The following is a 13655-nucleotide window of genomic DNA, read 5'->3' on the forward strand; positions in this document are numbered from 1 at the left end:
ACTATGGATTCTTTTAAAGTATATAAATTTTGTAAATTTTACCCAGCTGGGGTACAACAGAGTGGCATACTTTTCACTCTTTTGATGTTAAGGCGGAGTTTCTCTATAAAACACGATAAGGTGATAACGCCTATTAGATTAAATGATATCACCTGCTAGAAATTAATATCACAGATTTGAATAAGTGGTATCACCTTTTCGAAAAAAATGATATCACACTTTCAAATAAGTGATATCACCAATTCATATCAAATATAGATGATATCACCTACTAGTATTAAATAAGTGATATCACTTATTCGAATAGGTGATATCAACAAATCAAAATCCGAATAGGTGATATCACCAATTGAGTATATGTGATGTCACATATTCAAAAAGGTGATATCATTTTTAGCTCACCTGAGCTGAAAGCTCAAGTGAGCTCTTCTGATCACATTTTGCCTGTAGTCTGTCTGTCCGTCTGTAAACTTTTCACATTTCGACTTCTTCTCAGGAACCAATGGGCCAGTTTTCACCAAACTTAGTATAAAGCATCCTTGGGTAAAGGGGAATTTAAATTCTTAAAATACAGGGCCAAGTCCCTTTATAAGGGGAGATAATCAAGAAAAAACAAAAATAGGGTAGGTCATTAAAAAATCTTCTTCTCAAGAACCACCGGGTCAAAAAAGCTGAAACTTATGTGGAAGCATCCTGATGTAGTGTAGATTCTTAATTGTTCAAATCATGACCCCGGGGGGTAGGGCGGGGACACAATAGGGAATCCAATTTTTACACTGAAATATATTATAGGAATTTTTTTTTTTTTTTTTTTTACAAATCTTCTCCTCAAGAACCACTGGGCCGAAAAAGCTGAAAGTTATATGTGAAAGCATCCTGGTGTAGTGTAGATTCTAAATTGTTCAAATCATGACCCCCAGGTTTTAGGGCGGGGCCACAATAAGGAATCCAAGTTTTACATAGAAATATTTAGGTAAAAAATTTAAAAATCTTCTTCTCAAGAACCACTGGGCCAGAAAAGCTAAACCTTATGTGGAAGCATCCTGAGGTAGTGTATATTCTAAATTGTTCAAATCATTACCCCCAAGGGTAGGGCGGGCCACAATAGGGAATCTAAGTTTAACATTAAAGTATATTGGAAAACAATAATAAAAATCTTTTTCTCAAGAACAAGTAGATTAAAAAAGCTGAAACTTATGTGGAAGCATCCTTGGGTAGTGTAGATTCTAATGTTCAAATCATGACCGCTAGGGGTAGGGCGGGGCCACAATAGGGAATCCACGTTTTACATGTACATTGAAGTATATGGGAAAACAACTTTAAAAATCTTCTTCTCGAGAACAAATGGACTTAATAAGCTGAAACTTACGTGGAAGCATCCTTGGGCAGTATAGTTTCTAAATTGTTTGAATCATGACCCTTTAGGATTGTCAAGGTCAAGATCGGTATTGCAAGGGGGGGATCTTTTAAATGACAGAATGGTTAAAGTTAATAAGGTGAGCGATGTGCCCCATGGGTCTCTTGTTTGGTAGTAAATACCAAAACGGTGCCTAATATGACTGAATCACAATTCCTGAAAGATTATGTTAGATTTCTTATATTATGAATTAAAAGCATTTATCTGCCTCGTGTACCAAATTAACAAGGATAGTATTCAGGAAGAGGCTCAGACCACAGGTTCATGTACTTGTTTCGGTTAAAAAAATTAACCCATAGAATAATAATTTAATTATTAATAATCAAAAAATAAAATCAGCAAATGCTTTGAATTAAATTAAGAGATTTAGATAGATAAATGGAGAGAGAGAGAGAGAGAGAGAGAGAGAGAGAGAGAGAGAGAGAGAGAGAGAGAGAGAGAGAGAGAGAGAGATTATTTACATCGGGTTCGAAATCTGATTTAGAACTCTTCTAACGCGAAGATAGATAATGTCCGAGAAACGAAAAATGGAAACAGGTAATCACCATCTCTCACCAACAGAAACAGACGAATAAGATAGGTTTTAATACCAGTAGCGTTTTATACGATATCATTTTTTCTCAGTAATATTTTTCAATCAGAAATTTTCTGTAATGATGTTAAAAATCCAGTATCATGCATTGAGAGCTATATATACATGTGACGTAATTTGACTGAAATTGTTGGGACACAAAACGGGAGTACATCACTATATGTGTATTTACGAATGAGACCTTGAAGAGTTTTAAGGGATCTCTATGTCAAGTCTGTTAGGTCTAAATCATTGTGGTTTCTTTAATTGATGCTTGTTTCGGTAATTTTTTTAGTGCATAGTTTAAATTTTGTGTGGATTTCAATGAAAGTTATCTGAAATAACTTTTCAGAAGTGATCAAAACAGAGGAAAAATCCAATTCTGAGGAAGTCAAACAAGACTCAAAACAGCCATCAGATCCTGGGGGAGACGAAACCAAGGAAACAAATTCAAACATTGAGGAAAACCACAGTAGTACAAATTCAGGTGACTTGAGGGGAAAATACCAAATTTATAATTCCTGATTCTAATGGTGACATTATTCATTATTATACTTCTGTTAGAATGTTTCCTATATAAAGTTCAGAAGGTAAAATAGATATGTTTTATAGTTCAGGCATAGCAAAGCTATACCCCAGGGTATAGTTTTTGCTATCCACCCTCAGAAAATTTTCATGCAATTTTTGACTCCAATTTTGATTTCCAGCGATAAATCTATTGACTGATGATAATTGTCATAATGATTTCAGTAGCATTGTGACGTCATCAGAATTTCAGATTATTCTTCCAGTATTATCTTACTCCCAAAAATTTCAAACCATAGAAATTATATTATACATCAGTATAGATAGTTTTCAATTGACCAAGAGTTACTTCCCGTTGGCCGCCATTCTGGAGGTCCAAATGCTCATATTCCTTCATTGTTCAACCAATTTAAAATTTTTATATTTGCTATTTTGAATTAGAAATCATTATTTTTCTGAAGTATATAAATTTTTGGAACCTCCTTTATTTAAAAAAAATTATTTGATAAAGATTTTCCACCAAATATTTCTGCTATATTTTCTTAAACTTGGTAAGACAAAGAGGGAAAATCACCGAGTCGACCTCCAATATGGCGGCCAACGGGAGGTAACTCGCTAAATTCAGGCCTATCGAAAACTATCTATAAAAAAAACGCTTATCCACTGGTTGTGAGTGGGATAGCTCTTAATCAAACCCTTGACAGGGACTATTCCCCTCGGGCAAGCCCTCGGGGAATAGTTCCCTGTCGCGGGTTTCATAAAAGAGCCATCCCACTCACAACCAGTGGATAAGTGTATACTATTATATGATACACCTGTGTATTTTTGTTTATAGCCAAATGACAAATAAAAGTACTCTTATTTAAAAAAAAAAAAAGCTTATAACATTAAATATTTTTTTTGATTTTTGCTAATTGTGATCTAGACCACAAAACTTTTTCCCCATCTGACTTAATTTTTTTCAGTTCACCAGATAGCAATGTCAGAATCATTTGCAGTAAAGTGTCTGACACAAATAAAGGCTGCTTGGTGTAATAAATCTCATATTTAGGGCCTTACTTGAATTAATGTGTTAGAATTTATAAATGGGCACTGAAGTGTGTGGGGGTATTTTTTCCAAGAGGACAGCTTTTGTCCCTCATAGAGCATAAGTATTTAGGTGTGAGATGTCTTTTTTTAAACATGATTTTTCTTTATAGAAGATTAAGATTTTTTTTGATTTTACATTTCAAAAAGTGGAAGACAAACCCATATGTTTTTGTCCCTTATGCTGCATTTAGCTCAGTTTTGAAGAAAGCATTAAAGAAGATTTATAAACCAAAATTCATACAGTTATACATATTATTGAGAGCTATTCAACTGTTTTGCATAATTTTCTTACCTTGACTTGTATTCCTTGTTCCATGTTTAGCTCAGTTAGAAAAATGTTCAAGATATTTTTAATAAAACTCATACAATGAGGAACATTTATAGGAGATTTTCAACTATCTTCATCAACTTCATACAGGGAGAGCTAATCAACTAGGTCAAAATGTTTCGGTTTGCTCTGTGACCTTGACTTAACTATTAATTATTTTGCATTTTTCACAGTTTAAGAAGAAACTGTTCATTGTAATCTCATCCAAACTCACTCACTGATTCATTATGGTGAGAACTAGTATTTAAGTCTGTCATGATTTTCTGACCTGAATGTTCCACTGACTTTGTCATTTTCTGACCTTCAACTCTGGGATTCCATATGACCTCGACTCAACTATTACTCTTGCATTTTTTAACTTACCTGAGCTGAAGCATTAATGAGCTTTTCTTATCCCATTTTTTCTGGCATCTGTCTGTCAATTTTTCCTTTCTGTAAACTTTTTACATTTTCAACTTCTTTCCATAATCAGTGGGCTAATTTGAACCGAACTTTGCTCAAAGTTCGGATCAGATCCTCGGGAGTAGGATTGAGCCCCATCTGTAATACCGGTAATCTTCCTATTGAAAACAGCAAAGCCATGATGAGTCATATGATGTTCGTAGCATCATCATATAGCAATCAGAACATCACTTTTCCTTTTCTGTCAAGTCGTTTTTCTTGACGAGAAAGACCGAGTGATGTTCTGATTGCCTAGTGCAGACTGTTTAGATTTAGTTTAAACAATCATGACACCTAATGGGTTTACATAGGGAACCAAAGTTTAACATAGGAATATATGGGAAAGAAGTCATTTGATAGAGAACAGCAGAGTCATGTTTGACTTAGGTGAGCATTGTGGCTCATGGACCTAATGTAAATATACCATGGGCAGGGCATTCATGTCCTATGGAATATTTCTAGTGAGGGAAAATAAATCAGAAAAATTACTGATGTCCAACAAGATTACACGTACAGTGGCTGGAACGTTATTGTTGACAAACCAATCGTGTAGAATCGTTCGTGTATCGTGAGTGATCGTTCGTTTAACGTGTAAGATCGTTCGTGTATCAGACTCAATCGTTTGCGTTTTTAATCGTGCGAGATCGTGCGTTTAGAATCGTGTAAGTTTCGTTTTGTAAGTTTTTATCGGAATGTTATTTGTATAAGAAGCATTTCCCTTGTTTGTTTTTCTTAATTTATTAATCAAAATCCAAATAAAATGAAAAAACGCAATTTACATAATAGAATGCAGAACGAACTAATTATCGCCCGTAAACAAGCAATATAGTAAGTCGTACAATATTAAGTTCTCGTCAAATAGCGCTAGCGCGATCAATATTGTGATAAACCGTACTTAGATCTTTAACGCCTTTTTGAAAAATCTGATTTTTATAACAAAGAAATAAACATTTCTCAATGCTTACATAACTAGTTAGTCGACAATTATACATGGACACGGCATGGTTTTCGGGAGTTTTGATTATCTGTGTTTATCTCTTGAGCCTATTTGTAATTAATTAATCTTAAATTTCTGCAAATAAAAAAGTTGAATAATTGGCAAGTTTATCAGACTTGAATCATTGGAAACATAAGGATAAAATTTGTACTTATGATTTAAGTCATTCCATGCTGTCATTTTTGTTCAATCGTATCCCCCGTTCTGCATATCATGATATCCAATTCAATCAAATTATACTACCCACATACATGTACATCGTCTAATAGAACGAACAAAATCCGTGTTTTTTGATTGGAGAATTACCTTAGAAATAATTATTTTTAATCTAAAATATTAAGTCTTGCATATATTTAGTTACAGAAATATCAGAAATATATAGTTACAGAATATTTAGTTACGGAAATATTTTCCGTTTTTTTCTTCAAAGTCTATAAAATAACATTGATAATTCTTTGAAATCTTAAATAAGTATTAAGCCGTATTTCGTTTTGAAAATATTGATTCCTAAATATTTTGAACTATTTTGAGTGAAGAATCGTGCGTTTGAGTTAACAATCTTGTAAGATCGTGTAACGTGTAGAATCGTGAACGTGAAAGATCGTTCGTGTAACAGGTTTAATCGTGCATTAATCGTGCGGAATCGTTCGTGTAACGTGATCGTTCGTGTAAGTTGTCAACAATAACGTTCCAGCCACTGTACAGTGTATCATATTTTGAATGTGTGCATCCTGATATATTTATCCCATAGGGATAGTAGGTATAATTTAGAAATTTCATTAATCAGTGAGAAGACATGATGTGACATAATAACTGCAAGATAAAATATTGCTGGTAAAGTCAATAAATTGATTATACTCGTCTGTATTAACTAATTAAGTTAATTGATGATACTTGTCTATATTAACTTTTATTTTTCAACAGATTCCACAAAACCCGGTGATCAGGATCCTGTAGAAACAGTAGACTTTAAAATTGTGTACAATAAACAAAAGTATGATGTAACATTTCCCACCAATGACACTATAGCTAAGTTAAAGGCTCATATACAAACACTGACAGGTAATCTTCAAAGAAACTTTCATAAATTTCCAATCAAGTTGAAGTTATGAATGGGCTTATTTTGCCAGAGTACTGGAAATAATTTACTTATGTCTTTTCATAGGAGTGCCATCAGCAATGCAGAAAATTATGTATAAAGGTAAGATCAAAAGATGTGCAAACAAAATTCTTACAAGCATTATCATACTCTAAGGATATTTATTTAAAGGTTGAGTATTCTTACTGAAGTATTGCTCCATTTCAGGTCTTGCAAAAGATGAATCCACACTTAAGGAATTAAAAGTAACTAAAGGTGCCAAGATAATGGTCGTAGGATCGACGTTAAATGACGTGCTCTCTGTCAGTAAACCCTCCCCCAAAGAACTCCAAGAGTCCGGTAAATCCGCGGCCGTCACAAAGGAACCTCTCTCCACACAGAAGGTACATACTGGATTCAAATCATTTCTACACTGTAGGTGTTTCTTGATTCACAGTTATCAAGTGTAGATGTTACTGTCAATAAAATGAATGAAGCTCACAATTCAGATAAGACAAAAAAGAGTTATAGAACTTTGTTCAGTTAATTTGGTTTTCACTGGAAAAAATTTCAATATTTAAAAATTACTTTGAGACATAGTTTTGTTAGCTCTACTGGTCAGAGACCAGAAGAGCTTATGCAATAGTAATGCGTCCGGCGTCAGTCCGTCTGTCTGTAAACAATTTTTCAAAATGCTACTCCTCCTACAGTTTTGGTTTAATTTCAATATAACTTGGCACACAAGTAGACTACACTAAGATACATAATTCTGTATATCGGTTTTTGATTTTGATAAACGGTGTTGCCGTAACTAAAAATAAAAATTTCTGTGAAATTCCTTCAAAATTTTACTCTTCCTACAGTTTTGGTCTGATCTTAATATAACTTGGCACACAAGTAGACTACACCAAGATACACAATTCTGTGTATCATTTTTTGATTTCAATAAACGGTGTTGCTGTGGTAACTAAAAATAGAAATTTCTGTGAAATTATTACTGAATGCTACTCCTCCTACAGTTTTGGTCTAAGTTCAATATAATTGGCACACAAGTAGATTACACTAAGATCCATAATTCTGTATATCGGTTTTTGATTTGGATAAAAGGTGTTGCCTTGGTAGCTTAAAATAGAAATTTCTGTGAAATTCTTTCAAAATGCTACTCCTCCTACAGTTTTGGTCTGATTTCAATATAACATGGCACACAAGTAGACTACACTAAGATCCATAATTCTATTTATCTGTTTTTGATTTCCATGAATGGTGTTGCCTTGGTTACTAAAAATAGAAATGTCTGTAAAATTGTTTCAAAATGCTACTCCTCCTAATGTTTCAGTCTGATTTCAATATAACTTGGCACACAAGTAGACTACACTAAGAATATGAAGAGACTTTATCAAGGATCATTATTCTATTTATTGCTGTTGAAAAGTTTCAATTCCCAACTGCTTAAGTACTTTTCTCTTCCTTTGCTATAAGTACAACCAGTAGAGCTTCAGTCTCGACAGGGACTTTTGGTTTTTAATGATTAGTGTGATTGTAGATTTGTTGTTTTAGTTAATCCTAGTTTTGTTATTAATTTTTGTCTGTTTTATTTCTTTTGTCCACTGTTTGCCTTTTTACATTTTCAACATTTTTACCAAAAAGCACTTGGTCAGAAAAAAAAGGACAAAAGAAGTCCTCCTTAATGAGTGTAGATTCAGAATTGTTGAATTCATCTTCTTTAGGGTGAGATGGAGGGGGTGGTGGTTACGGTAGTAGATTACTTGAATATTAAGGAAAAATGTTGACTATTAAACGATACAAAGTTGTAACCCAAGAGTAGAGCTCATTACAGAGTTTAAAAAAAATTATGTATGAAAAATGTTTCTAAAATTTTTGAAAACAGTAGAACTGGTTGTAGTCATATTGATAGATAAACTTATCAGAAAATTGTCCCAGTACCAATAGGGATCAGTACTGCATGAGATCACATGTATATTGGATAAAAAAAATCTTCATTTTCATAGCCACAATCAAATTGATATACAAGAAACTACCAGGTTAACATACTCTTCTTCAAAGAATTCATGAAAATGTTTATTTTTAGCTCACCTCAACGAAGTTGGGGGGAGCTTATGTGATACCCTCGGCGTCGGCGTCCCGGGTTAAGGTTAAGTTTTTTGGAGCAGTTTTCTTTTTAAGTACTATGTCCTATATTGATTAGACATGCATGGAAGATGTTTCTAATGTGTTTCATTGTACCAGTCAAAGTTTCAGATGCTGCAATTTAAGCAAAGGAATGACCAGGTTAATGTTTTTGGTGCAGGTTAACATTTTTGGTGCAGTTTTTGGTTTAGATTTCATTTCCAAGTAACTATAAGCCCTATGTTGACCAAACTTACATGGATGGTACATCTTAGGATGCATACTACCAGACTTGCTTCGGATGCTGAATCTGACCTACATTTTCTGGTTGAGTGAACAGGTTAAAGTTTTTGGTGCAGGTTTCATTTCGAAGATACTATGAGCCCTATAATGACCAAACTTGCATGGATGGTACATCTTAGGATGCATTCTACTAGACTTGCTTGGATGCTGAATCTGACCTACATTTTCCGGTTGAGTGAACAGGTAAAAGTTTTTGGTGCATGTTTCATTTCCAAGTTTCTATGAGCCCTATAATGACCAAACTTGCATGGATGGTACATGTTAGGATGCATACTACCAGTCTTGCTTCGGATGCTGAATCTGACCTACATTTTCCGGTTGAGTGAACAGGTTAAAGTTTTTGGTGAAGGTTTCATTTCCAAATTACTATGAGACATATAATGACCAAACTTGCATAGATGGTACATCTTAGGATGCATATTACAAGACTTGCTTCGGATGCTGAATCTGACCTACATTTTCCGGTTGAGTTGACAGGTTAAAATTTTTGGTGCAGGTTTCATTTCCAAGGTACTATGAACCCTATAATGACTAAACTTGCATGGATGGTACATCTTCCTTAACTACCAGACTTGCTTCGGATGCTGAATCTGACCTACATTTTCTGGACGAGTAATCAGGTTAAAGTTTATGGTGCAGGATTCATTTAGTAACTTTGAGCCCTATAATGACCAAACTTGCATGGATGGTACATCTAAGGGTGCATTCTACTAGGCTGGCTTCAGAAGCTGAATCTGACCTACATTTTCCGGATTAGTGAAAAGGTTAGATTTTTATACATGTCATTTCCAAGTAACTTTGAGCTCTGTGTTGAACAAACTTGCATGGATGATACATCTTAGGATGTGCACTAATGGACTTGCTTCAGATGCTGAATTCGACATACATTTTCCAGATAATATACCTCGTAAAAGTTATGGGTGCAGGTCTATCACCAAGAAACTATAAGGCTTATATAAACCAAAGTTGCACAAATGATGCATCGAGGGATGAAAACTCTCAATCTTGCTTCAGATGCTGGATTTTAATTACATTTTCATGATGAAGAACTAGTTTTAAGTTTTTAATATATAGGTCTATTCCAAAGTATCAAAATTGCATAAATTTTGCATTTTTGGATGTACACTTTTTGTTGGTTAATTGTGTGACTTAATTTGCCTTACTTAAAGACAACATTCGTTGAGGTGAGCTCTGTAATCTCTGATTACCTATGTTTTGTTCTTTTGATTAATCTTATTTCTTTTAAATTGATGAGACATTCACTGTGTGATACTCTGTTTAAATTGAAGGAACATAAAAGAGTGCTAGATAAGTATGGTAAACCAGACGATGTACCTGTTGGTATCAGGAATTTAAAGGAACCATTACCCCATACCCCTATATCAGGGATGTACAACAAGTCGGGGGGCAAGGTCAGACTGACCTTCAAACTGGAGGTCGACCAGCTATGGCTGGGAACAAAAGGTATGGACATCATGTGAACTACAAAATGTTTAAGATGAATGCCAATAATTACTGCTGAAGCACTTTTCTTCCACCATCAATATAAAATTTTATAATGCAATGGAAAATAATCTGTATGTAAATTAAGCCATTACATTTTGTCCTCTTAACAGAGGTGACCATCTTATGTGTACACCAAATATTTTGACAAGCATAACCCTCTCCTATGTTATGTAAAAAAGACATAATAAAATGCCTTATTAGTCAGCAGTGAAACTGAAGGGACTATAGGTTTCCTCGATATCTTTTCAACTGTTCTCAATCAGTTTGTCCCACTTCTGTTATTCTAAATGATTGTATGCCTTTCATACTTTGAACAGATATTTTTTACCATTTGTGTCTTTTTTGATGAGTTACAGATCAAGTTTGCATTTTGTTCTTCCTCTATGATTTTTAGCTCTACTGGTCAGAGATGAATATGCGATAGTAATGCGCATATAGTGTTAGCTGTCATGTCCGTAAACAATTTTTCAAAATGCTACTCCTCCTACAATTTTTTTCTGATTTAAATATAACTTGACACATAAGTAGACTACAAAAAGATACATATTTCTGTGCATCGGTTTTTGATTTCCATGAACGATGTTGCCGTTTCTTAAAAATAGAAATTTCTGTGAAATTCTTTCAAAATGCTACTCCTCCTACAGTTTTGGTCTGATATCAATATAACTTTGCACACAAGTAGACTACACTAAGATACATAATTCTATTTAATGGTTTTTGATTTCGATGAAAGATGTTGCTGTGGTTACTAGAAATAGAAATTTCTGTGAAATTCTTTCAAAATGCTACTCCTCCTACAGTTTTGGTCTGATTTCAATAAAATTTGGCACACAAGTAGACTACACTAAGGTACATAATTCTGTGTATCGGTTTTTGATTTCGATGAACGGTGTTGCTGTGGTTACTAAAAATAGAAATTTCTGTTAAATACTCTCAAAATTCTACTCCAAATACAGTTTTAGTCTGATAATGTAATGTGGCATGCAAGTAGACTACACTAAGAACATAAAGAGACTTTATCAAGGATCATTATTCTATTTATTGCTGTTGAAAAGTTTCAATTCCCAACTGCTTAAGTACTTTTCTCTTCCTTTGCTATAAGTACAAACCAGTAGAGCTTCAGTCTCGACAGTTGTGGTTTATAACATCATGAATATGGCTAGGGCATATAATGTTTGTCATGTCCACTTTTGTCCTTCAGTCTATCTTTCCATCACACTTTTTGTTTAACTCAAATTTTGACCTTCACCTTTCCTTTGACCTTGACTTCACTTTTCCTTAAATTAGTGTTTAGCTTGGTTTTAAATACATCATTCAAGTTACTGTAATCAAACTTCAGTAAAATTCCAATTATATTCGGGAGGGGCATAAACATTTTGACCTCAACCTTTCTTTTGACCTTGACCTTCCTTTTCTTAAATAAGTGTTTAGCTCAGTTTGACATAAATCATTAAAGATATTTTCATCAAACATAATATGCCAATACATATTAATGAGAGCTATTCAACTGCATCAAAAACTTTTCACCTTGCTCTTTCCTGTGACCTTGACCTCCCTTCTCTTTAACTTTTTTCATGTCCTATGGACATATGTGTAGTAGTTGAACTAGTGGTCCATATAAAGAGGGGACTTAATTTTACTTATGTTATACTCTCAGAGTGCATTGGACATACTGCATTGTAATCTGTCTTTAGTGTAGATCCAAAGGACATATTGATGTCATTGTGTCTTGATTAATTAAATCTCATATCTTTCTGCACTTAATTTTCTTTCATTCTGAGAATATATGAGTTAAAAAGAAATCTAATTTATTTTTAGAAAGAACTGAAAAAATTCCAATGAATTCCATTAAAGCTGTAGTCAGTGAAGCCATAAAAGATCATGAAGAATATCACATGCTGGTAAGTGAGTCTTCAGAAAGGTTAGGGAAAAGTTTAATGTGATTTATGACCCAGAGAACCATTTTCTATATTGATCTCTCTGTCAGAATTTTACAGAGATTTCCCATGTAGATTAATTTGAAGATTTGGTTGTTTACCAGATTACTGGAATCATTTATATTCATGAGAGTTAACATTCTGATCAAATTTGTCCAGGATCACAGTGGAAGATATCCAGACATCAATATTTAAAGATAAGAATCACAAAAACTTTGACACAGTGGGGCAAACTAATTTCAGTTTAAAGAAGAGAAGGAAATCTTAAAGAGTATTGATAAAAACAAGATGATACAAACTATGTTGTCTACAGAATCTTTTTGGTTTTTACAGGGTATACAAACTATGTTGTCATGTTCTCTGTGTTGTTTTTACAGGGTATACAGCTAGGTCCTACAGAGGCCTCACGATACTGGATATACTGGGTACCAGCACAGTATGTAGATGCAATCAAGGACACAATCCTTGGAAAGTGGCAATACTTCTGACCCTTGCTCATGTCACTCGGCAGTGGGTCTTGTGCTTTCCTTCCAAACAGCTCAAATGTGCATGATTATTAAAATGAAATGTAGAATCTATTTTACCAGGTTTTTGTGAATCTGCAAAGGCAATGAAATAGCATAAAATGTTTTAATTGCTTGAGGATTTATTGATGCCTGGTAATTTATTTAATGCTGAATGACCAGATAACAGTCTCATTTGTTGTGATATTATAGGGTTATGTTTGTTGGCATTAGATGTTGGGGATCATTTGAATGTGGTGGAAGAATGCTTTTTTTTTTAAAACTTACTTCATCATGATAATTTCATATACATCCATCTCTTTTCCTTTAGAAAAATAATTCATTCCAAATATCTTTCTGTATTTAACATGATTCCTATGCTACTGTAGAAGTTTTCCTCAGAGAATAATACTTCTCCTAAGTAGAACAGTTGTGATAGCATTGTTTGACCTTACCATAGGAAGACAAGAAAGTCAATCTCTATTTGTACCCTCTGCTTTCTTTCTGTGTACAAGAAGTTTAATTTTGATTTCAAGAAAATTCTTGCATTAAATTAAGCAAAGCCATTTTGGTGTTCATATATCTGTTATTTTAAAAATAAAAGGCCCTGGTTACCTGTTGTAGTTGGAATCTGACCAAAGTTTACAGTTCATTCAGAAGAATAACTTCAAATTCCTCCTTACACATTTTCCGAAGAAGGGTTGTAAAGACAATAGCACAGAGCAGGGACTTGCAGTAATTATAGATATATAATATTATGGATATGAAAGAAAAAGAAGTACGAGGGGTGATCAAAAAGTTCGGGAACTATCTCTATATCTACGAAACCACAA

General features: G+C 33.9%; 1 protein-coding gene across 1 annotated transcript; it reads left to right on the forward strand.

The window, feature by feature from the left end:
* The first annotated feature begins 1892 nt into the window (after window positions 1-1892).
* Window positions 1893-13388, forward strand: LOC134276717 (ubiquitin domain-containing protein UBFD1-like). The gene is made up of 8 exons (XM_062758988.1): window positions 1893-1954; window positions 2341-2475; window positions 6293-6430; window positions 6534-6569; window positions 6675-6850; window positions 10166-10340; window positions 12201-12283; window positions 12697-13388. Exons 1-8 carry the CDS (start codon window positions 1927-1929, stop codon window positions 12805-12807), a joined length of 882 nt encoding a protein of 293 aa, XP_062614972.1. The 5' UTR covers window positions 1893-1926; the 3' UTR covers window positions 12808-13388.
* The last annotated feature ends 267 nt before the right edge of the window (window positions 13389-13655 follow it).

Source organism: Saccostrea cucullata, unplaced genomic scaffold (genome assembly GCF_032062105.1).
Source record: "Saccostrea cucullata isolate Sc308-1 unplaced genomic scaffold, CSIRO_AGI_Scuc_v1 ctg869, whole genome shotgun sequence".
NCBI lineage: Eukaryota > Metazoa > Mollusca > Bivalvia > Ostreida > Ostreidae > Saccostrea > Saccostrea cuccullata.

What these genes read in the sequence shown, in the direction of transcription:
- LOC134276717 (XM_062758988.1), top strand. Translation starts at nt 1,927, where the DNA reads ATGTCCGAGAAACGAAAAATGGAAACAG. An exon ending in GAAACGAAAAATGGAAACAG is followed by an intron (nt 1,955 to 2,340) that starts GTAATCACCATC and finishes ATAACTTTTCAG; the next exon opens with AAGTGATCAAAACAGAGGAA. An exon ending in GCAGAAAATTATGTATAAAG is followed by an intron (nt 6,570 to 6,674) that starts GTAAGATCAAAA and finishes GCTCCATTTCAG; the next exon opens with GTCTTGCAAAAGATGAATCC.